Source organism: Elgaria multicarinata, chromosome 1 (genome assembly GCF_023053635.1).
Source record: "Elgaria multicarinata webbii isolate HBS135686 ecotype San Diego chromosome 1, rElgMul1.1.pri, whole genome shotgun sequence".
Classification (NCBI taxonomy): domain Eukaryota; kingdom Metazoa; phylum Chordata; class Lepidosauria; order Squamata; family Anguidae; genus Elgaria; species Elgaria multicarinata.
Genome location: NC_086171.1, coordinates 183,942,213 through 183,967,933, shown reverse-complemented (window position 1 = coordinate 183,967,933; position 25,721 = coordinate 183,942,213). Strand labels below are relative to the sequence as shown.

Here is a 25,721-nt window from a genome sequence, read left to right as displayed (position 1 = left end):
TTTCTAGGGTTAATACGAATCAACAATCCTGCAACTGTCATGATGCAGCAGAGTGGGAATGTATCGTCATCTATGATGACAAGTACAACTAACACAGAGCTGCAACCTAGAACACCTCGTCCAGCATCTCAGTCAGGTACCAGTGAGTCTTTCAGCTGTCAGGAGTGTCTTGAGCGGAGTGCAAGGCACTCTAATGTGAGGGGAAGGAGCCAAGAAGGCCCATTGCACAAGCAAAATTCTGATCTGGATCCAACCCACAGTATAAAGTATTTACCAAAGCTGTTTCTCCTTTTTCTTTTCTTTTTTAGTGGAATGAGCTCTAGTTTTGGAATAGTCAGATATTCTTGCAGCTTTCATATTGTTGACTATCTCCCCCCAGCCCCCATGAAATTTGGTGAAAACATATTGAATATTCTGAAGTGTAAGCATGAAAAGATGCTTTTTCCTCTGTAAGCTAAAAATGGTGTGGATAAGATTTTCTCTATTGCTACATCTAGTAGACCAACTGCATGTGCCCCTTTTTAAACTTCTGTATTTTGTTTTCATAGATGCAGTGGATCCACTCTTATCAGGGCTAACTATCCAACAGCAGAATCATCCATCTGGATCTGTAGTGCCTCAGCTCCATTCAGTACAGCCGGTTCCTATTAACAGGCAAATGAACCCAGCCAACTTTCAACAGATGCAGCCACAACAGCAACTGCAGCCACGCCCTCCTCAACAGCACCAGCAGCCACAACAGGGTATTCGCCCTTCATTTTCTACTCCAGCTCAGGTTCCAGTTCCTCCTGGTTGGAACCAGGTGCCTTCTGGAACAGTACTGCCTCCTCCATCCCAAGGAACAATGGGCACATTGACTGTTAACCAGGGTTGGAAAAAGGCCCCTTTGCCTGGACAAATGCAGCAGCAACTCCAAGCTAGACCATCTTTAGCAACAGTACAAACGCCTTCTCACCCTCCACCCCCATACCCTTTTGGAAGCCAACAAGCTTCTCAGGCACACACAAACTTTCCTCAAATGAACAATTCTGGCCAATTTACTGCTCCTCAGATGAAGAATCTTCAGGGAGGGCCCTCACGGGTCCCTACACCACTACAGCAACCACACCTGACCAACAAGTCTCCTGCCTCCTCTCCCTCCTCCTTTCAGCAGGGATCTCCTGCATCTTCCCCAACAGTTAACCAATCACAGCAGCAGATGGGACCAAGGCCTCCCCAGAATAATGCCCTCCCCCAGGGGTTTCAACAGCCTGTAAATTCTCCTGGCCGTAATCCTATGGTACAGCAGGGAAATGTGCCTCCTAATTTCATGGTGATGCAACAGCAGAACCAGGGTCCACAGGGCTTACATCCTGGGCTAGGGGGTAAGTAATCCTGTTTCTGATAACATGTTTTTGCCTAATCTTTATAGTAGACACAGGTTATCCATACCCACTTAAATACAAAGTTTGATGTGAATTCACTGCTAAGCTCATAAAGTATTAGATAGTAGAATGATGTATGCCAGCAAATTTCCTGGAAGAGTTGTATATATTTTGTATGTTAACTTGTTATTATAAAACTACAGAGTTGGAAGAAATGCTTCATATCACATAGTCCAACCCCCTCCTTTGTGACAAAATACTACAAATCTCTAATATGTATCCATGACAAAAACCTGGCCATCCTTTCCTCGAAATTGTCCAAGGGAGGAATGCCACAACATCTTTAAGCTAATTGTTCAATTACTGAAATAATTTTATAATTAGGAACTTTTATTAATGTTTGTTTTTCCATCTCTTCTGCTGTAAAGAGATTAAAGATTTTAATGTAAGATACAAAAGCAACATCTGTTGCTTTTGTATCTTAAATTAAAAAGATGGACCATTTTTTTCTTTGATACTGAAAACCATTATCAAGATATTGCCAGTCTTCTGTATGTAGGCTGTTCCTACCTAGTCTCTCCTCTCTCTATTGCCTCCCACGTGTCTTATCATCTTTTATATTATTGTTACTATAATGTATCAGTCAATATTAATAAAGATGCCTTTAGTGAACAAGGTATTTTCTGTCCAGGAATGCCCAAGCGACTCCCTCCTGGCTTTCCTGCAGGACAGGCAAATCAGAACTTCATGCAAAGTCAGGTGCCTTCTACAGCACCAGGAACGCCTGCAAATAGTGGAACACCCCAATTGCAAACAAGTCAGAGTGTGCCACACACAGGTCTGTTAGTTGCATTTTGATGGATTACTTGTCTGTTTGCTAATTTATGGCAGCTGTCTATAAATGAAGATACTGTATCATAGAATCATAGAATAGTAGAGTTGGAAAGGGCCTATAAGGCCATCAAATCCAACCCTCTGCTCAATGCAGGAATCCACCTTACAGCATCTCTGACAGATGATTGTCCAGCTGCCTCTTGAATGCCTCTAGTGTGGGTGAGACTACGACCTTCCTCGGTAACTGGTTCCATTGTCATACTGCTCTAACAGTCAGGAAGTTTTTCCTGATGTCCGGCTGGAATCTGGCTTCCTTTAACTTGAGCCCGTTATTCCGTGTCCTGCACTCTGGGATGATCGAGAAAAGATCCTGGCCCTCCTGTGTGTGACAACCTTTCAAGTATTTGAAGAGTGCTATCATGTCTCCCCTCAACCTTCTCTTCTCAAGGCTAAAACATGCCCAGTTCTTTCAGTCTCTCCTCATAGGGCTTTGTTTCCAGACCTCTGATCATCCTCGTTGCATGTGATTATATTTTATCAATAGTAGTAATTTCTGTAGAACATAAACTGCTGTATTAAATTATACAGAACTGTCGGCCTCAACAGTTTATGTTCCTTTGGAAAGTGCAAGAAATTATGTGACATTTCAAAAATTATCTGCTATTGCTTGCTGTTACAGATTCCGGCAATAAACAGTCCTCTTAGCTGCACGTAAGGGCAATATGGAACTAGGCCTTTGAGAAAAGGAAGGAGAAAGACCAATTAGAACCTTTTTTCGAATTACACAAAAGGATTTGTACCTTTATTTAGACGACTTTGTCTTGAGAAGTGTTTCTAAACTCTTATTTGGCTTTTGGTGAGAGATTCTAAAGACTTCTCTATGTAATGATATTCAGTGACAATTAAGATCTATGTACCCCCCCCTCCCAGTTCCTGTCCACTCATTTTTCATGTCCTGATCATGTGTGGTTGGCAGAAATGTTAGAGAATAACTGTTAGGAATAGTTGATATTTCAACCCTTCTATTACACTTATTTTCAGATCCTGCTATTACAAATACTGGAATTTTGATAGTATTGTGAATATTAAGCACGTGTCAATTAGTAAGCTAGTTCAGAAAAACTTAAATGTGTTAATACCAATTCATTTTACAATGTTCTAACTTGAACTATATGAATTTTTAAGGTGGTCAAGGGAATGGTCCTCCTCAGAATCAAATGCAAGTTCAACATGGCCCATCAAATATGATGCAGACCAATTTAATGGGACTTCATGGAAATATGAACAATCAGCAGACAGGCAGCAGTGGAGTTCCACAAGTTAGCATGGGCAATATGCAGGGACAGCCTCCGCAAGGACCACAATCTCAGTTAATGGGAATGCATCAACAAATAGTATCCTCCCAAGGACAGATGGTGAACATTCAGCCTCAGGGATCTCTAAATCCTCAAAACCAGATGATACTTTCTCGAGCTCAGCTTATGCCACAGGGCCAGATGATGGTAGCACCTCAAAACCAAAATCTTGGTCCATCGCAACAAAGGATGACTCCACCCAAACAGATGATTCCCCAGCAAGGCCAACAGATGATGGCTGCACATAATCAGATGATGGGACCCCAAAACCAGGTGTTGTTGCAGCAGAATTCAATGATGGAGCAGATGATGACCAATCAGATGCAAGGAAATAAACAGCAGTTCAATGCTCAAAGCCAGTCCAATGTTATGACGGGGCCAGCTCAGTTAATGAGAGGACCAACACCCAATATGCAAGGAAATATGGTGCAGTTCCCAGGGCAGATGATGACACAGCAAGGCCCTGTGAATGGCAATCCATCTCAGGTTATGGGGATTCAAGGACAAGTTCTGAGACCCACAGGACCTAACCCTCACATGTCTCAGCAACTGGGTGATACCACCAATACAACGAACAATGATGTGAACATGGCACAAATGCTACCTGATGTTTCCATGCAACAAGGAAACATGGTGCCTCCCCATTTGCAAGGGATGCAGGGAAACAGCAATACATCAGCGAACCATTTTGCTGGACATGGGATGCCTTTCAATGCCCCTTTTAGTGGAGCCCAAAATGGGAATCAGATTTCCTGTGGACAAAATCCAGGTTTTCCTGTCAACAAAGATGTCACACTAACAAGCCCATTGTTGGTTAACTTGCTACAAAGTGATATATCTGCAGGACATTTTGGGGTGAACAGCAAACAAAACAATCAAAATGCCAATAAACCCAAGAAGAAAAAACCTCCAAGAAAGAAGAAAAATAATCAGCAAGTAGAACAAATTAAGTAGGTTTAATATTTTTTGTTTCCTACACAATCAAACAAAGTTTGTTTTTTCAATTGAATGTAGTTTTGCATTCGGTACCAATTACTTTAACCAAAGATTCTAAATTATAAAGCAATGGCAGTTCTGTGATCCATCCCATGCAGAAATAAAGAGAAGAGGATTAAAGAAGTAATTTTACCAACAATTTATTATGCGTTTGTGTTAGTTGCTAAGTTAGAACCCTAAATGCTGCTGCTTTCCAGATGAGAAAACCTATTCATCGTAGAAATCTAAACTATGGAATTTGCTGCCACAAGATATAGTGATGGCCACCAACTTGGGTGGTTTTAAACGGGCGTAGACAAAGTCATGGAGGATAAGGCTATCATGTTGGCTTTATATTACCTCCAGTATTGGAGGCAGTATGCCTCTGTGTGCTAGTTGTTGAGGAACACAAGTGGAAAGTGCTATTGCACTGATGTCCTACTTGTGGGTTTCCAACAGACAGCTGGTTGGGCAATGTATGAACAAATTCTGGACTATATAAGCCTTTGGTCTGATTCACCATGGCTTTTCTTTTGTTTGTCAGTTCTTAAATGATTCTCAAGTAGCAACAGAAATGGAAGTTGAGGAGAGGTATTTGTTCAAATTCTCAGCCATAATGAACAATTGAAGAGTACTTAGTGTGCATACCACTATTGTGGATTTCAGTGCAGTGTGTAAGCCAATGAGAATGATTGGGGTTGGCTATAGGCATATCAGTGTTTTATCTGCAGCTCGTTGCTGCCAAAGTACCCCTAACACTATTAGTTCACTATCACCTAGTACTCTCCCTTAATTCCGCTCCTTCCCTGACAGCTTAAGTACATAAATCACTTCTCCTTTTCCCCTTGTGTATCATGGATTTCATGTCATTTTTCCAGGCCAGAGTATATGCTTGCATTGATAGTTAATATGTAATTCCCCTTCTGCTTAACCTGAAAATTATGGCTAGGCCAGACCAGACCATCTGAAAGTAGCAGTGTCATCCAGAAGAGAGCTGGGTAAAAGGCATTTAGTCCTGCTGATTGCTTGATGACATCTGCAGGACAAATGAATGGACAAATGATTGTTACTACGAGGTTAGAGCTATATAATAACAAAATGTCTAGACCATAACACAAATGATAAAATTCTGTTTTCAGTTGATTTTTCACTCAGTCTCTCATTAATATATGTTTAGCATGGCTTTGTTTACCTATTTTGGTTAATAAATCCAATTCCAGTATCAAAAGCAACAACAGCATGTTCATTTTGTGCAATGTTAGTTGGCCAAGCAGTCTTCCTTGTGCACTAGGGCATAGGAGTTGATCTTGGAATCGTTCCACTTGCTTCTGAATATAGGAATTAAATTTTGTAGAGTTTACACAAATTGCCTGATTTCCATAACATCTCATCTCCTTAAAGAAGTGGAAGTAAGAGGAAATTAGATGAGGGCAGCCTTTGTTCTGTCTAACAACAACAACAACAACCCACCTTTTTCTCCCTAAATTAGATTGTTGAAAAAGAACACTGGCGGGGAAACCAAGTATGGATTTTTGAAGGGATGTCTGAGCTGGGTTGAGTTTGTGTTCAGAAAAACCCAGTTCCTTAATTCTTAGCATATGTCCACGTATCTGAGCCACTATCTTGCACCTTGCTCCTGTTCATAGATCAGAGGGTTTTAGCCAAAAACAAGGTAGAACTTTCAAACCTGACATTTTTCCAATCCTGGTGTACTAGATCAAGCCCACAATAAACAATTGTAAAATTAAAAATACACAATTTCCTGAAACTAAGTTTATATAAAAGGTCTTCCATATATCATGTTGCAAATTTCCTGGCTTGTTTCTGCATTGATACTCTATTGCTAATATGCTATGCTAATGAAATTAGCATATTATATGAAGTGTAGTGGTATGAGTTCTTATATATAAAGATTATCTGTTTGGGTAGAAAAGCAAAAATAGCTATTTAGGTTTACAATACACTTTAGGAAACTTGATTAAAACAAAACATAGCAAAAAACTGAACTGGATAAATTGGCTCAGTCTTTGAAATGCTAATCCAAGGGAAAGCTCTGGCTCAAAGGACTCAATTTGAAATGATTAAACAATTTGAGGAGCAATAATCTGCCGCAGATATGTGATTGTAGAAGGTAAGAGTTTCAGTTGAAGACTGAAAAACTTCCAGAATGATTTCTCATTCCAAGTTGAGACTTTTCATGCAGTCCATTTTGTGTGATATCATTATTGCCTTGACCATGATACCTCATTCCCCATACTTGAAGGTTAACATTCTAGGTTTTTAAACTCAGCTTTCATATTTTCTTTTTCACTGGAATTTTTGTTAATATCTATGGGAGCATTAGAGCTCATCATATATGTGGGGCTGTTAACAGCTGAGGTATTTACCTTCAATTTGTGCCCCTTTATGCAAATACAGGTAGTGCCAACAGTAGGTGCCTCATAGGTGTGCTTGATGAAGCTTATTGTATTGATTTGTTTTTATTGGTGCATGAATGTTTCCATGAAACAGTCAGTTTCACAACATTAGAACATTTATTAGAAAGGTTAAATGCTTCTTTTTCAACAGAATTATAATTGGAATGGGAAAAGAGTCGGAGAGCTGCTTTCTAAGCTTCTGGGTCTTGGAGAGAGCAGGATAGTGGCTGCTAGTAACATAAAAATATAGTTGCTTGGAACAAAGAAATCTCTTCCATCACTACCCGTGCAGCCACTATATTGGCTTTGATTAAAATACTGATGGGTTGGATCCAGTTCTTCACACTTGAGTCCTATTGAAATCAATGCAAAAACTTACTAATGACTTATTTAAGACCCATTGACTTCAGTGGGACCCATGTGTGACTAAGTTACTGTGGACTGTACCCTGATACAAATAAATAAATGGAATATTCACAGTGAATGTTCACTGGAATAAAGAAGTAATATTGCTGCACATTCTGTTATCTATCTACGCACACATACTACTAGCCATGCATTCTATGCCCAATCTCTACTGGATGTTATCCTCGAATGAGGTCTGCAGTTCTGCTCTTCTGGGTAGAGTGGCTGAGAGGGAGAAAACAAAGAATCAGAGAGTGACCGAAACAAGACCTGAGCAAGGAAAGAAAAGGTCATAAATGTGAATAAAGTTCAATTTGCACATTTGGTTCTGAATTCAGTCATTTGGTTCCTCCCACCCCAAACTGAAATGTCTTAGTAATGGTTTTGGTAGTGGCAGGAAGAGAGAGTATGCCAGACAACAGCAGAAGATTTTCTGAAAATTCTGTGTTCATTGCCTGCTTTCAGACAACATTATAGTCAATGGTGGGGTAATAATCAACTCAACAGTTGTTTATCTAGGGGGTACTCCCCACACAACATGATAATAATCATCCATAGTGTGGATTAGGATCAGTGTTCAGTTGACTCACTCATCTCCCGCCTTTTCTCCCCCCGCTCAGCTATTGCTTTGACTGCTCTTGCTTTGCAACTCTGTGGCTGACGAAATAACCAACGGTAGCTGAGGAAATAACCAATGGTGCCCTCCAAACAACATGATAATCAATGGTGGTTCAAATAGCCAACTCTACACAGCGTTGGTTATTTGTGTTGGTTATTTCGGCCAAGTAACTAACTGTTGGTTAAAAAAACTCCATGGAATACAATAGCCCATGGTGTGTTAAAAAACAAACTGTCGGTTATTTAAACCATCACTGGTTATCATGTTAGCTGAACTAATTCCTGAACTGGAGATGGTACAGATCTATCTTTATTTCATTCATTAGAGTTCATTAAAGTTCTTACCACAACACAATCATTTAGAGTTTAAATTATTTTTAAAATATTATTTTGAAGCACCTAAGGTATCAATTTAATTTAGATAAGAGAGATGCTAGCAGAACAGCACTGTTCTGTTCATGTGTGGACAAACTGTGATTTCAATTATGGTGAGCATGATACAGACATATAGGTAAGGGAAAGTGCCCTAAGGAAATTATTACATAGTGAAAATTCAAAAATAGCTGATGTTCCACTAGTAAAAAAAATATATCCAAGAAAAGAATTCAAAATTAGTCAATACCTTCATTAGGACAAACCAAAATGCCACAAGATTGTGTAAGCATTCAAGTTCTGCAGAGCTTTCCATCAGGCTAGGTGGTATAAGAGGCCTTGGCTGGGAGAAGAAACAGAAGAAACAAAAAAGTTCGAAGATAAGGCCAGTTCTTGAGGCCATGAGGTCCACTGTAGAGATTTGGTTTCAAAAGGGTAATTGAAGACTGAATGAGTCACTGGTAGGTGATGCAGGTATTGGTTAACACCTCGCATTCTGGGACAAAGAAGCAATGGCTGATCCGTTTCTGAAAAATCTGAAGTTATAGGCACATGAATGGAAGAAAAAAATCTCAGATTTTATTAGTAAAAAAGCCCAATGCCTACTTTTATTTTAAGGATTTCTTCAGGGGTCTAAAATAATACAGGTTAACACATTACTAAAATAGCATAGAACTTCACCATTAAAGAACAAAACATTTAAATCATTGCACATCGCAGATAGGCCTGTGCATACCTATTCAAAAAATTTGCAGAAATTCCTGTAATAATGTTTCCTACTAAAATTCACTGGCAACTTGGAAATGTATTCAGAAGGCTGTAGTTTTTATTCTATCTGTTCGGGAAGTTTATCCATGTGTTCCTGAGATATATCAATTACCTCTCATATCTGGACAGGACTGCTAGGTTTAAATTTTATGACCAATAGGAATAGCTGTAGGGGCTTCTTACATCGATTATCCCATGTTCCGTCACACAATATAAAGATACCATGCTGCTCTTTGAAGGCAGGAGCCATTACGTTTTGCTCTTCTTGCTTTTGAGTCATTAAAATTGTAATATGTACAGTGGTAAAGTGAGGACCTAAAGAACTTATGGGGAGCTCTTTAGGTGATAATGTGTATTGCTTCACTTACTGAGTGGACCACTGATTATATTTTAGCTACAGTTTAATGTGTATTTTTAGTAGATAAGGCAGTGAGATAGAATCAAAAGACAAGGATTCTGTGTCTCTGACCAATTGTGTTTGGGTTGTATCCAATATTAGTCCTACTTAGAGTAGACCCACTGAAATGAATAGGACTTCAGTTGGGCTGGCATTTGATGCAACCATTTGTATGTGGCATTTTGTCTGACAATTCATGTAATTCACAATGGGTTAAATCCAGTTGGCTTGCAGTAGCAATTTGTGTTGCATTTTGGAACTAGGTTGTGTCTATTATACAGGAACACGATCACTTTGCTCATCTTTTCCATTGCGCGCCAGGGATGCATAAGCATAAAAGGCAAAAGGATGTGCCATTCCTGGTTCTTGTGATTTAGAGCCACTGACTTCTTCCTTGATAAAGTAATTTTCCTAGATTTTTTTTGGGAGGGGGTGGATTTTACCTTCAGTGTGAAATGAGGGGTGTGGGGACCATTTTCCCCCTTATACATAACCATATGATTCCTCATTTATGGCTTACCTGGCATCCAAGGATTTGCAATCAGAGTATACTGAGAGGCAGGATTCAGCTGCTGCTGACGTTAATACCCGTGTGGAGGAATCTTTCTTTCTTTTCTATACTGCTCAATAGCCAAAACTCTCTGGCCGGCTTACAAATCCATAAAATGCAATGGCCTGGTTTGGATGACATGCTGGGCTCATTGGGTGTTTAACCCACGGTGTGGCATGGCACTTGCCGGACAATACTTTTAATAATCAAGAGTTATGCAAGGGTTGTTTAACTCCCAAATAACCCTTGGAGGCAAAGTTCACACCATATGGCAACCCCCGAGCAGGGGTTGCATAATCAAAATGATGCTGGGCATGCACTATGGGTTAACAGCCACCAATGATCGAATCAGGCTTCTAATTTAGTTTTCACTTTGTTTTAGTAAAAACTTATTTCCAGCTTCTAATTTAGTTTTCACTTTGTTTTTATTCTATTTGATACTAAAGTATCAAATAGAATAAAAACAAACAGGAAGCTTGGTGGTAAGTGGTGAGGAATTCTTAAACCTCACCCTTCCTCTTCATCAAAACCATTAACAGTGGTTCGATCTCTCTTGCTTTTGAAGTCTAATCAGGGAAAACCAATGTCATCCCACATATCACACTGGATCAGAAATTGTATAGCTGTAGCAAATGAGGCCATCACCTTGTAATATAAGGCTTAACAGTTGTTCTACTATAGCTTTTATTCCTTAAATCTAAAATAATGGTTTCATATGTGCTGAGTGGCCCTCAGTAGGATGAGCCACCACTCTGTGGATAGAGCAGTCTTCCCCAACTTGCTGCCCTGCAGATGTGTTGGACTACAACTCCCATCATCAGTCAGCATGGCCATTGCTGTAGTGCTTTCCATATATAGGTTGCCATGTTCAGTACTTGGTAGCAGGGGCTTGAGAAGGCTCCTGCAGAGACTGTAGAAAGTTGCTGACTCAGTAGAGCAGGAATAGATAACCTGGTGCCCTTCAGATGTTTTGGGCTATAACTCCCATTAGCCCTAGCCAGCATGGCCAGGGATTATGGGGGTTGTAGTCCCAAATTTCTGTTATGCACCAGGTTGCCTTACCCTGTAGTAGACTATAGTAACCTAGGTGGATCATTTTCTGACTCCGTATAACTATAAGCACAGTGATCCTGGCATGAAATCTAGAGCTCTCCTTCAGTATGGCCTTTAGTAACCAAAAATTTCATACCTACTTGTCTCTTACCACAAGCGAATAATCTCAAAGATGATTTCAGTAATTTTCATTTAATGTACTGTTCTCTTACCTGCTGCAGTTGATAGATACTCATGGGCCTCAAAATCTGAAAGATTATGGCTGCAGACTTAAGCACACTTACAGTGGAGTAGGCGTCATAGGACAAGGTGGGACTTGCTTCTGAGTAAACATATAATGCAGCATAATGGCGTTAGCTTGATTTGACTTAAAATGATGAGGTAACTATAACCAGATAGAACAGATTACAATCAAGGCTTGAGGGCAGAGTGTCATCCTGAACTAAAAATATTGCAAGGTGAATAACCTGTCATTGCTTCCCACCTTAATCCATCATTTTAGGGATGGTGACGGTAGTACTGAAATATTACATAAGGTGAATGAACTGTATGAAGTTTAATAATTTTTGCCTTTTTAAAAAAAGGACTACATTTACATTAGTCATAACATATTTTTGTCTTTAGTGCTTCAGAACTGCGCCCAGCAGGCCCGGAAGAGGCAGATCAGCCACCACTGCCAGGAGAGCAAGGAATAAATTTGGATAACACTGGACATAAGATTTCGGACTTCACAAACAGGCCCCCAGGTAATAAACACATTTCCATGATGAATGTACGTGGCGTATATGCAGGGGCAATATTTACTGTGCTTCAGTGATGTTATCTTTGCTATTAATGCTGACCCTAAATATGATCTTCCTGCCATCTGCAGCAGCATCCTCAGGGACTGCATCACATGTCACAATTTATCAGGTACACTATATGTGCATCAGATGTTCCTGTGGTGTACCTTAGAACATGTGAGGCATGTGTACCTCTTTTTCACCATATAGACACACTGTTGGGAGCTGCAATTAGTCGCAGCCCACCACCACATGTGTACATGGTGACAAAAAATGGTCGATCTCTGTCATGCATTGCAGGATGCATCATTATAATGGCAGCATGCCTGCTAATTCTTTAAAGTGCTGTGGCCCTGAGTCACTATGATGATCATACTGTGCCAAAGTCCCATTTCAAATGTATGCTTTCCTGTCACGTACCATTCCCACCCCACGAGACATATACATAACATACAACTATATGTTGATTTACACTTTGCTTTATGTTCTTGCTTGATTCCACTATAATCCAAATTACATCAATGAGTTCTGCCAATTTGTGTGCATTTCTCCTAAGGTTGGCAGTCCTTTAAAAAAAATTAGAATTCTTAACTCTTCTACTAGCTGCAGTTGATTATAAAACATATGTTCTGAAACTTCTAAGAACAGCTCTGCTCTTCAGATCAGACCAGCAGGACATTTCATTTCATTTATTACATTTCTATACTGCCCCATAGCTGAGGTTCTCTGGGCAGTTCACCATTATTATTATTTTAACATCAGCATCCTATTTTGAACAATGAGTAGCCCTTTGCTTCCCAAAAATCTATAGGCAGTGCACAAAGGCAACAGCACTTCCCCACTGTATGCCCCCCACCCCACCCCACCAATGGGAGGTCTATTTCCTCCGGATGTGGAGGTTCCAGTTCTATATCATGGTTAATAGTGTTTGATAAATCTATCCTCCAAATTACGTATTTCTGTCTTTCTGACTGGCATCCATTTATCATTTTGTAGGCTACCTATTTCTGTAAATCTGTCTACGTCTTTTTTTTAACAGCACCTAAGCCAATAGGCATCAGTACATCCTGTGATGACTAATTCAATAAGCTTTTTTCTGCATCTTTCCCAGCTGTACAATATCCTTTAAAAAACAGGGCAGCCAGAACAGTACACAGTAAAAAAAAAATTGTAATGTAGCTGCACCATAGGTGTACCAGCATTATAATACCGGTCAGTTTATATTCAATCTCTTTAAAAATAATCCGTAGCATAAAATTTGCCTCTCTCACTGCTGCCATAAATTATATCAATGTTTTTCATTGAGCTAACCACGGTGAGTCCAGCTCTCTTTCCTGTTAGTCTTCAACAGTTATCCTTTGCACCAATTTACATGGGACAGAAAGGCCACACGAATGGGCCTGTAATGTTTTCATCCCACCATTGCCACCACCCCTTTATATCCTCTGGTAAGAAGCCAGTTTTAGTGATGGGTTTTATATTTCTGATCAAGGAATATTTGTCTCTGTAGGTTACCCAGCTCAGCCAATGGAACAACGATCCCTTCAGCAAATACCACCTCAACTTTTGCAACATGGGCAGCAGCAACCACCCCCACCCCCACCCCCCACACCTCAACAGACACAGACTCAACAGCAGCAGCAGCAGCAGCAGCAGCAACAACAACAAATGATGATGATGCTCATGATGCAACAGGATCCTAAATCTGTCAGGCTTCCTGTTTCTCAAAGTGTCCATCAGCCTAGGGGCCCTCTGAATCTCGAGACGCAAAGAATGCCAATGCAGCAGGGAGGCAACATGTCAGTGATGGTTAGTCTGCAAGGTCCTGGTTCAGTGCCCCCATCTCCTGACAAGCAAAGAATGCCAATGCCAAACAATCCAACTCTGGTGAGCAGTGTGCGAAAGATGGTGTACACGGATAATGCTCAGAATCCTACTAGCTCTCCCCTGGGAGAAGTTTCATCCGTGCCATCTGTTTCAGAAGGAAATGGGCCTGATGTCGCTCCAGCATCAGGGCCTCAAAATAATATACCATCTCATTTAATAGTTTCACAAAACCAGCTAATGATGGCGGGGCCAAAACCCGGACCTTCTCCAATGTCAGCTCCCCAAGGGGCAAGCCCTCAACAACAGTCTAATTCTCTTCCTGGCCCTCACCCACACCATTTTCAAAATGTTGCTACCACATCGCAAACATCCAGGCCCAAAACACCAAACAGGGCGAGTCCAAGACCTTACTATCCTCAGACTCCCAATAATCGTCCACCAAGCACAGAGCCATCAGAAATCAGCTTGTCTCCCGAGAGACTCAACGCTTCCATTGCGGGTCTCTTTCCTCCTCAGATTAATATTCCTTTGCCTCCTAGGCCTAGTCTTAATAGAGGATTTGATCAGCAGGGTCTTAATCCAACCACTTTGAAGGCCATTGGGCAAGCACCCTCCAATCTCACAATGAACAACCAGTCAAGTTTTGTCTCCCCACAGATGCATAAGTTGGATCCTATGACTGTTAATTCAGGAAAGCAAACTAATGCTGGTGGGGCAAAGCGTGCCAGTCCAAGTAACAGCCGAAGGTCCAGTCCTGGGTCCAGTAGGAAAACTACACCAAGCCCTGGGAGGCAAAACTCAAAAGCAGCCAAGTTAGCTTTGGCGTCTCAGCAAAATCCAGCACTCATGCAGAACATGGACTTACAGAGAGGTATGATGGTTGGTCCACCTTCTTTGCAAGCACCTATGCCTAGTAGCTTTCAAAATAATAGTATGTTAACTGCTCAGAACCCTGCAACTCCCATGTCTGGTATTATGACTGGTATTCCTGAGGATAACAAAGAAGGCTTCGGTGTCCCTCAAGACACTGCGTGTCAGAATATGCAGGTCGTCCCAGTGAACAAAGATCAGCACAACATTGAGCTCAAAGGTGTTTCCAGCCAAGAAATCAAAATATTGGTTCATGAAGAGCAACAGAAAAGAGACACCCCTCTTATAGAATCCAGCAAGCTTCCCAGTCTGGAAGAAAGCAACGCTATTATTTCTCCGGCTATGCGGGAGGCACCAGCATCCTTAAGTCGACTTCTTGACAATTCTGGAGCTCCTAATGTTACCATCAAGCCTTCCGGTGTCCCTGGCCTTGAAGTTCCTCCAACAGTGACTTGTGCAGATGAATTTAAAAAAGTTCCCACCATTCCTCCTCCCCAGCAGGATCCTCCTTCTAGCAAGGATCCTGTTTGTGCCCTAAGTTTACCTCCAAATACTGAAGCCTCTCAAGTGCAACAAGACCTGGGTGACATAAATTCACGTGTTTCTCAGAACATGTCTCCAGTAATACAGAGGCCTGTTAGCTCTGCTTCTATTTCAACGTCACTCCCACCGAATCAGATAACAGTATTTGTCACTTCCAACCCCATTACATCATCATCCAACACATCAGCATCGTTGCCCTCTCATTTACAGCCTACCTTAATGCCTACTGTTGTCACCATGCCTAATGTGGGTAATAAAGTTATGGTTTCTGAAGGGCAGACAGCAGTTCAGTCTAATGCGCGGCCTCAGTTCATTACTCCAGTTTTTATAAATTCATCCTCAATAATTCAGGTTATGAAAGGATCTCAGCCAAGTACAATCCCTGCAACCCCAATGACTTCTAGCTCTAATCTAATACCACAGTCTGTTGCAGTTGTTGGTTCTTTGCATTTACCCCAGAATATAAAGTTCTCATCAGGGCCTGCTCCTCCTTGCTCATCATCTAGTACTCCTGTCTCAAGTATGCCAACAAGCCGGTCACTGGTTATTAATTCACTGGCGACTCCTATTCAGCTTCCTTCTCCCTCATCAACAGCTCCTTCAAGCACTTCTTCACATCCTTCCATTCAGCAAGTCAAAGATTTTAACTCGGAGGAGATGAGTTCTCAGACTTGTGCCTCTGTTGAACCATGCGCTGAAGCAACTTCACAGTCGGGAACTGTGGTTTCCCCACCTTGTCCACATAGCCCTGGATCTTCTATCAACAGGCGAAGTCCAGTTTCATCTACTAAAGGGAAGGGGAAGGTGGACAGAATTGGTCAGTTTTTGCTGACAAAAGCATGCAAGAAAGTAACGGACTGCCTTGAGAAAGGGGAAGAACAATATGTTCTGGAGGGAGAAGTAGAAGGTCAGGAACAAGACATTTCAATTCCTAACAGTCTGGAAATGGAGCAGTTACCTGTAGAACTAGAAGACAGTGCTGTGGCATCTCCAGCCCCCTGTCTTTTGAAACAAAGCACTTCTGGGACTGGCCATTTAAATGCTACTACTACTGCTACTGTTTCTGCGTCTACGTCTTTAAGCTTACCAGGTAGTACTCCTTCCAGCAATGTACTCTCAGTAGTGACCACTCCAGTGCTCTCTGACATCATAACCTCAATTCCAAGTACTAATGGTAACCCTGGTTGTTTACCAGAAGAGCAGGCTGGGATTGGACCAGAGAATGAGAAAGCAGAAGCCCACCATGAATTACCACAGAACATGGGTATGTACTCCTTTAAGTGTTTGGTGCTTTTCCATGTCTTCTTCCATTAAGAAACACAAAATCATCTGAAAAATATGGAATATTCTGCCTCTTAGGTGTATGAATTAGAGATGGATTGGGGAGGGGGGCACTATGTATGTGTTTGAGGCCTGAGACGGAACATTTGGAAACTTTGGGGAAATTGATATGTTGTGTCTGGGACCTCTTATGAATGACTTTCTTTTAGACATTCACCTGGTTTGCACGTAAAAACAACCTTGAGTATGGATAAAGTATGGGTTGTTGTTGAATTGTGAGTTGTTGTTAAATTGTGGATTGTCATTATGTGCGAACTCTACAATATGGGTTTTTAACCACAAACAACCCAGAGTTTACAGCCTAACCATAAACCATGGGTTCTCTTCCTGGGTTGTTTGTGGTTAGCAACCCATAGTTAAATCATAGTGCTGGGTTCCCACGTAATAATGACAACCCACAATTCAACAGCAACCCATGATTCAACAGCAGTCCACAGTTCAATGCCAACCCATATTCAACCCATACTCCTGGTTATGTGTGAACCAGGTCTAAGTGCAACTATAATGTTTTAAAACACTGTTTTAAAAGTATTTCAGTTCAACTGCTGCAAATGTCTCTACCACAAGATACAAAGCTAATAGTATTAGTTATGATAGAAGTAGAACAGCATTTGACTGGATTATTAAACAAGTATCATTGTTAGAATGATGTTGGGAAAAGTATTTTCAAGATCTTGGGAATACAAAACATTTCTAGATATTTGAGAATTTGCCAAGCATATCGCACCTGCAGAATGGTTGAACGGCTTTTATATCACACAGCTTCTGACTCCTCTTGTTTCTCACTTGCCGCAGATTCCTCTGTGTTAAGTGAAGTAGACTGGTGAATGTTTCAAAATACACACAATTGAGGAATGAATAAAGTAAAATATGAAACAAGTTGAGAAGCTTGTTTTAGTTGGTGTAAATGTCCCATGAAGATCAAAGTGAATTGCGTTCTGTTTTGACTGCTTAGTTTAAACAAACCAGGATCAAACCACAGTTTAATATTTTGTTTGGCTAGTTGACTACAGTTAGCACAAACCACAGTTCCTCAGGTTTGGAAGTCTTGGGGAACTGTGGTCAGTTCTAAAGCCTTTCACCTCTTTTCAGTTTTCATCAGTTCCCTCTGCACTTCTTGTGTCCTCGAAAAATCTGCTCTGGAGACTTGGGCTACCTTCTATCCCAACCCTGTGCCACCTTTGAACAGCATGAAAGATGGCACAGAGTGATGAAAATTGCCCCCTCCCCTCCTCCCACCTTCCCATTAGCAGGAGCCTCTATTGTTTCAAAGGCTCTTCCATGTACAGAAAGAGCCCTTCCTTTTATAGAAGGGCAGGCAGCTCAGGATCCAAGCCATTACTTTTTGAACTTTTTATCTAAAAATAAATACAGGTATCTTGTCTGTATACTGGCCAATATCCAAAGCTAATTTACATGTGCCTTAGAACTTGGAGCCTCGTGTGGCGCAGAGTGGTAAGCGGCAGTTACTGCAACCGAAACTCTCCCCACGGCCTGAGTTCGATCCCAGCGGAAGCTGGTTCTCAGACAGCCGGCTCAGGTTGACTCAGCCTTCCATCCTTCCAAGGTCGGTAAAATGAGTACCCAGCTAGCTGGGGGAAAGGTAACAGCGACTGGGGAAGGCAATGGCAAACCACCCCGCTACAAAGTCTACCAAGAAAACGTCAGCAAAAGCAGGCATCCCTCTAGGATGCCTAGCAATGACTCAAGTGCTTGCACGAGAGGTTCCTTTCCTTTTTTTCTTAGAACTTGGACATGTACAGTGCCACTTCCTACTTTTCCCCTTTGAATAGCAGCACCCAAACAGACTGCTTTTAAAACATTCAGAAGAGAGTGGAGGTGGGGTATTGGCTACTTTTTGAACACAAGCCAAAGCCTGCAAGGGTCTTACGTCTAGGATGGCTCTTTCTAATGCCAGATTTTTTTAAAAAACCCTCTTCTCTTGATTGTTATTGTGTTGATGATTTCTGTGTTTAGCTTCTATTTTATTCCTATTTTTTGTTAAATATGTCAGTTCTGATGTTACTGTAAAAATTATTTACCAGCAAAAGAATATGGTTAGGGGTGTTGATCAGGAGTTTAGCCCCAGAATTTTCTAAACCTCAAGGGTAATTTAAACTCTCTCTTTCCTCCTTATAGGGCTGGTTTGTACAAGACAACCCACCATTGGTTAAATTACCATGGGGGTTGTCGCATCGTGTCAGGTGTTAATGAGTACCATTTTTGCATGGTTCCTGCAGGTGCCTAGCTTGCCGTTGGTTGTTGTGCCATGCGAACCCAAGTGGCAGGGGTTATTTGAGGGTTTGTCAACACTCCAATAACCCTAAAACAAGCAATTCTTTAAGTAGCATATTTGTTAAAATCAAGCTCTACTGTTAACCTTCATTTGTTAGTTTTAATATTCATAACTAATATTTAATGGTTCAAAATGGAGTTAATACATTTAATTGGCATTCCAGGACATTCATGTTTATACCTTAGTTTTAGTCATCGCTACATTTTGCTAGGAAAGCCTGAAAGGTTTTTTAATTTAGTTTGTTGTGTTATTGTTTTCAGAGGCTTTTCTCTACCTGGTTTGTAGGATAACATGGTGTTTACAATGAGACTTAAATCAGTTTTCTGATTTGGGACATCCATACCTTGCAACATTAAATGGCACAGTCTGTCTCTTTTGGATTTTGCTGGTAAAATGGCTTATTGGTAATTTTTCATCTCTCTTGTTTTAGCATCTTCAAGTCAGATTGCAGTTGCAACGCCAGAAAGTACTATTCAAAGAACAGGTGCATTTTACTTTAGAGCCTATTTAAAGTTTTGATAAATGGTGAAAGAGTTCATAAGGGAATGGATACTGCATAGAACTCTCTTTTATTTTATGTATCTGCAAAATTGCTTTTAACTTATATTGGAGCAGAAAACAGTTCTTAGTAGTCATTGTATTACATGGAAGAAATTTTAACAATAATTTGTTTGGACTGCGCTATTGCTTGGGCCGTCAGAGCAAGGGAAGTGTACTAGGATAACTGCAGGCATATATGGTTCTGAGCAAAAATCAATTAAAAATAAGAGCTAAGTTTAGGGGATATTGGGATGAGGTCAGAGGATGTTTATTCAAAAGTAAAGATGTACTTTAAAGAAGTTGGCTATCCCTGCTGTATTTTAGCGGGTGGGCATCCTATTCTCCAGAGAGTGGTCTGGAGGACAGAAATATAATTGGCTCGTAATGTGCCCCCGTCAAGTGGTCAAGTTCCATAAGAAAACTGGCAACATCTAGCAATAAGAGCATCATGGTACTTTATTGCTGGAGGCCTCACCTACAAATGAAGCATGTGCACAGGAAAATAAGTGCTTCAAATAGGAGACCAATTTGCCTCAATCCACTTGGGATAATACCCACCTAGTCTTGGATTAGGATAACCCAAAGCTTCGGATGTTTCTCCATTGACTATAATGGGGAAATCAATAAATGGCTATAACTTTGTCATAATTGGATGGAATTTGCAGGCAAATTAGCCCCTTCTGAAGGGTTAGTCATGTTTTAGACAAATAGATGCAGCAGGCATTGAACTATCTGCCTTTAAAGTTCCTTTGGGGAGTGGGGAAGGACTGATCTTGCCATTCCTGCCCTTGCCTCTCCTCCCAGAAACTGCATTGGTGATGCAACACATTCTTGCTTAAGTCCGGTTGGAGTGGGTGATACTAATGTAGTGCTTGTGCACACTATAACACTTCGTAATAGTCACACACAACAGTCTCACACAAGAAGAATAGCATACAGAGGCAGATGTATTAAACTACTACTCACAGACTTGAAGAGCCCTTAAAAAACGCTTGATATTCAAAGCAAATGTAGCTAGAACAAGGGCCAGAATGAGGGATGAAATAAAAGATGAAGAGAAATGACATTTAATAATAACAAACACTCATGACAAAACAGACACAAACTGCAAGATTAAGTAATTAAAAAAACAGGATGCAAGTGAATGGATTTTTAAGGGAAGGGCTTTAAAAGAATTAGTTTGGATTGGAAAGGATTTTAGGGAAGTATTGGTTTGGATTGGATTGAAATAAGGAAAGGCTTAGATCAGATAAGCCAAAATACCCCCATGACCACTCAACCACAAACTTTTTCAATATTCCTTCTTCTTAGAGAATAAAATAGCAAAGAGCAACAGAATAGAAAACTGTGGAAGAGTTATGATACATAACTTCAATGTCCCTCTCAAAAGCATTGTTATTGGAGAGAGCCATGATAACTTCATTCCCTGGTTGGAAGCCAGAGTTGTCATTCACAAAACTACACCCTCTCCAGGCGCTTTCCTTTTATGGAGAGCTGGGAAGGGAAAATGTGTATCCATTTTAAACCCCATCTGACTTCTTCTGAAGCTTTGGAAGCAGTTTGATTCCCATCAGGGAAGACCTGACGTGCTACTTACCAGCTCTAAATCTCTCTGAAGTGGGTGGCTTCAGTTTAGGCTTCATCCAAAGTGAAAGAATATCCCTATTACATTTGTAGCAGGAATGTGTGGAAGATCACAATTTCTTACAATTTGATTCCCTGCCCTTCCACCCCTTAGAAGTAGGCAAATGGCTTAACTACACTTGGCAAGGTTGGAACTCATCTGATCTCCACTGAACTTTTAACTGTTTGTGGGGAGAGACATAGAAAGATTGTGAAGAACTGGTGAATTGTGCATAGCAGGTCCATTAATGTCAAAAATGGCCTTCCTTTTGTTAGATAAAAAATTATATAATGCATGACCATTCTATTTATATGTACTTGAAGATTTCCATGGATTTTGATGGAATTTCAAATTTCCTGAAAGTACTTGCATTTTTCTTTTTCAACTCTAGGTTGGAGGTACTGATTTTTTTCTCTCTTTTTCTTTCAGAACTGGAAGCAAATTCTGCCATTATCTCTGGCCTACCGTAAGTAGTATTTTTAAAATGACAAGAAAGAATAAATATTTTGGTGCAGGTTTGAGTGGGTATGTGCATATTACATATCTTTGAAGTGATCTTTTGTGATATATTTTCTCTTCTTGGTGATGGCTGCATTTTTCCCTTCTAGCAATTTGCCTAATATATAGAGAAAAAATGCTAATTGAGGGCCAGTTCCTGCAAAGACACATATGAACTTGATTTTGCATCCTGAAGTTATTCCAGTTGTTGGCATAACTTGGGATCCATATTAAAGCAAGAGTGTTTCCTCTCAGCCAGTATAAGAATTGTGTGTTAAGGAGCTTAACCATAATTTTACCACTCAACGAAAGATAGTCCTCCCCTGGACTGGACCTAACCATCCGAAAACAAGAGGCTGGCCATTTCCCTTTTTAGCTCAATAATTTATACATGTTTTCCTCCCAGGAGACCAGAGTTGTGCCTGCTGTTTCTAAAGCAAGGATATTTTGTTTAAAAATAATGGTACTTTACAACCCTTCAGTGTTCTGGGCATCCATCCTAAGACAGTGTCCAGATGCAAGGCATCTGCCTCATTTCTTTGGAAGACTGACACAGTGTTTTTATTAATAGAATAGCTCTGTCATTGTTATCTAAGTTATCACCTGCTAAAAGTGCTAGAAACATGCAAAGTAGAAACATTTAGTGCTGATGTTCAATGGCTATAGGTATCAATATATTTTTCTTCTGACATGTATTATGTGTAAACACACAGTTGTTGTCTCACTTTTATCAGTAATGAGCCAAAGGAGAGTTGTGAAAAGTCTAAAACTCCAAGTAGAAGAAATTCACGAACAGAGGAGTCTGCAGCAGTGCAGGAGACCATAGAGAATGGTCAACGCAAGAGGTCCTCGAGGCCAGCATCGGCATCCAGCACTGCAAAAGGTAGGATGCAGGCTTGGCAGCAAAGAAGTTGCTTCTGCATAAAGGTTGCACCCAACATGTTTGCCTTTGATTGAGATTAAATTTAGTGTGATGCTGAATTACAGAATTAGAGGCATGGAACAATCAACTTGGATGGTTTTCTCTTTTCCACCCTTAGACTCTTCTATAATGTTAGATGCCATATTTGTTAACAAAGCAAATAGCTTGACAAGTCATTTAAAAATCTTTGATGGATAAATATTTTAATCAGCTGTGGGCAACCCCACACGCCATACTAATGGGAGCTCCCAGTCAGGATTGGTTTGGTGTGGTAGAGGTTTTACTTCCCTCACACTCCCATGCAGTGATCTTGGCCCAGCTGAGATTGCTGCTTGCCTGCTGGGGATTCTTGGGGTGGGAAGCTAAAGCCTCTCGCATCCCCCAGCAATCCTGGTGCTGCTGAGTTTGCTATTGAAACACCAATCTTGGAAGGAATTGCTGAGGGATGAGAAAGGCTTTAACCTCCCCACCATTGTTAGTCTCATCTCAGCAGGCAAGGAGGGGAATTGTATACCTCTCTGCTTGCTGAGATATGGGTGGATGGGAGGAAGTGTGTGTGTGTGGTGCTTGGCCAGCCAGCAGGCATTTCATGTGGTGTTTGGAGCAAAAAAACTTGCTCACCCCAGATTTAAAGAATTAAAAGAGGTTTCCCCTATAAAGCCCTAAACGGCTTGGGGCCAGGCTATCTGAAGGAACACCTCCTCCCGTATGTACCTGCCTGGACCCTAAGGTCATCCTTAGGGGTCCTTCTCCGCGAGCCCCTGCCAAAGGAAGTGAGGCACGTGGCTACGAGGAGGAGGGCCTTCTCTGCTGTGGCACCCCAGCTGTGGAATGAGCTCCCTAAGGAGGTTCGCTTGGCACCTACATTATATACTTTTAGACGCCAGGTGAAGACCTTTTTATTCTCCCAGGATTTTAACAGTCTATCAATAAATTTTAACTTGGTGTTTTAAATTTGTAATTTTGCATTGCTGCTGTTTTTATCTGGTTGAACTTTTATATTGTATTTTATATTATGGTTTTATACTGTTGTTTTATACTTTGAATGTTTTTAATTTTTGTGAACCGCCCAGAGAGCTCCGGCTATTGGGCGGTATAGAAATGTAATAAATAAATAAATACATAAATAAAGTATGAAATGCAGAGGGGAGACCTTGCAGACTCTGGATTTGCCTGCAACAATCAGTATATAAAAGCCAGCTCTTGTGTTGCATCACACTAGTGAGTTCAAGAAACAGAACCCTGGGTAAGCCTATACAGTTAAGAGCAGGCTCAATTCACAAGGTTACAAACTGCAGTCTGCCCTTCCCTGCAGGCAGTGAGATCACCAAGGTGAGGCTTAGGTCCACACCTACACAATGGTCTTCCCCTTCTTAAAGCCTGTTTTAAATGAATTCCCATAGGAAAAATGTGACACTTGTGGGTAACATTAAATTCTGTGGGAATCCCCTGGCCCCCACCAAAAGGAACTCTGTGGGGTCTTCCAGAAGTCACTACAGTACACAGGGATATTCTACCTATCATAACGATATGCATCTTGGTATTAACAACAAAAAAAGCTTTTTTGTAAATAAAACTACCAGTTAAGAGATAAGCAGAATGCTGGTACCGCTATATCATCCAAAAAGATGGAGAACCCCTTTATTGAGGCTGCAGTCCTATGCACACTTTCGTGGAAGTAAGCCCCATTAAACACAGTAGGTCTTACGTCAGAAGAAACATACATAGGCTTGCAGTGTTGATTACTTAGGATTCAGGTTTCATTTATGGTTTACACATTGCACATTGAGCTGCTACTGAACTGTGCTTTTTCATAAGCCTAATCGAGAACATAGCATGCAAGATTGCAGGTTGTAGGTTCAAATAGTGGACTGTTTGAACAAATGTTTGGAACAGAAAATGCTTAATATAACATGATTCTCCTCCCTTCCCCCTATTTCTTTCTTTCTTGAATGGTTCACAAATAATCTTTCCAAATTGCTTTCCCTCCTCACAGAAACAAATGCCAGTGCTATGCAGTCAAAAAGAAGAAAATCCAAATGAATTATTGAGTGGATATGCAAGGCTTGTAAATGTGTGAATTTTACCAATAGCAATTCTGAGCTGTGATTTCTCTCTCTCTATAAAAACAAAACAACCCCCGCCCTAAAATGCTGTATAGTAATTCATTTTATTATCCCGTTACCAATAAATGCAAAGGTGTTTTTTTCTAAAGACTTAATGATGGAAAAAGATCAGGTTATTTGTTAAATTCTCTGGTTTTGTAAAGTCCACACTTAGCACACTAGATTTAGCATGTTGTAAAAAAATCTGAGGAGATAATTGTAAATTTATTTCTACGTTTTCACTTTTCATAGGACAAACTAGAATACAGGGTTGTCATTTTTTTAGATATTAAAATAATGTATTGTGCCGGTGGTCAAGTACTGTATGTGAATAGCAGTTAAAAGGGTTATATACGGCCCGATTTTGGAAATGTAAATAGTTTTATTATATAGTAGGCTTGATGTATTTGTTGTAGAAAAGGACCAGTGAAATGAAATAAAGTGGAAGGCTTTGTGAAATGTGGGTTACCTAGTTCTCTAAATAAATGTCATTGACCTATAATTTGTATTGTACATTATTTTAGCATCCACATCCTGTTGCATGGGGAAGGGGTTACTGGGGAGTTCACGGTCAGCACCAAGTGAGAAATACCCAGGGGGGATTGATTACTTTCTGGTTCAGGAACTATTGCTACCACCATGACCACTAAGCCATGACCACTATTGCTATCAAACACGAAGAAGCTGCAGCATTCTTGGCTGCTCTAGCCCAGATCTGTCCAAATCTTTTATCCTTCAGTGCCAACACTTATCCTTCTTATCCATCCATTACTTTTAGCAGACTTGTGATGCTATGGGATCAGGGTATAGGTCTAAACTTTATCCTGATCAGAGAAATACTGTACACCTGACTGTTGTTGGCTGGTTGGTGGGTCTTGAAGACCATCTGAGTTACACTCTGCATTTTCCCTAGGGAACAGAGTGGTTGTGGCTTCCCAGGAATCCCCTTTCTTTTAGAAACCTTAGAATGCCTTAAGCCAAAAGTGTTGAACCTCTCTCAGCCCAAGGGCTGAATTCCATTTTGGAGGCGCTCTTGAGGAACGGCATTCTGGTGCTGCGCACGGCCAAAAACGAAAACTAGCATATTTTATTTTAAAGTTCTTACTGCCAGTAATGAAGTATTAGGAGAGGCATGTCAACCTTTTAGAATGGTGGAAAATGCACAAATATCAGGAAACCTCCAAATTATCAATGCTGGGGAAGAGCCTTTTGAGGAACCTGACCCCCATGGGCCAGAATTTGCTCCCAGGCAGTCTGGATTTGGC

General features: G+C 40.7%; 2 protein-coding genes across 3 annotated transcripts in view; one reads left to right on the top strand and one right to left on the bottom strand.

Annotated features, from left to right (window-relative positions):
• Positions 1-24,958, top strand: part of NCOA6 (nuclear receptor coactivator 6) — a 57,182-nt gene extending 32,224 nt beyond the window's left edge. For both annotated transcript variants that reach the window (XM_063145170.1, XM_063145178.1), the window contains exons 8-17: positions 8-136; positions 549-1,364; positions 2,056-2,202; positions 3,384-4,503; positions 11,733-11,854; positions 13,401-16,394; positions 19,198-19,251; positions 21,361-21,397; positions 22,164-22,312; positions 24,348-24,958. In XM_063145170.1, the coding sequence (XP_063001240.1) occupies positions 8-136; positions 549-1,364; positions 2,056-2,202; positions 3,384-4,503; positions 11,733-11,854; positions 13,401-16,394; positions 19,198-19,251; positions 21,361-21,397; positions 22,164-22,312; positions 24,348-24,394 (5,615 nt within the window). In that variant the 3' untranslated portion in view covers positions 24,395-24,958. The remainder of the gene's footprint in view (positions 1-7; positions 137-548; positions 1,365-2,055; positions 2,203-3,383; positions 4,504-11,732; positions 11,855-13,400; positions 16,395-19,197; positions 19,252-21,360; positions 21,398-22,163; positions 22,313-24,347) is intronic.
• DYNLRB1 (dynein light chain roadblock-type 1) overlaps positions 1-25,721 on the bottom strand; it is a 545,722-nt gene that overhangs the window by 257,684 nt on the left and 262,317 nt on the right. The gene's annotated exons all lie outside the window — the stretch shown is intronic.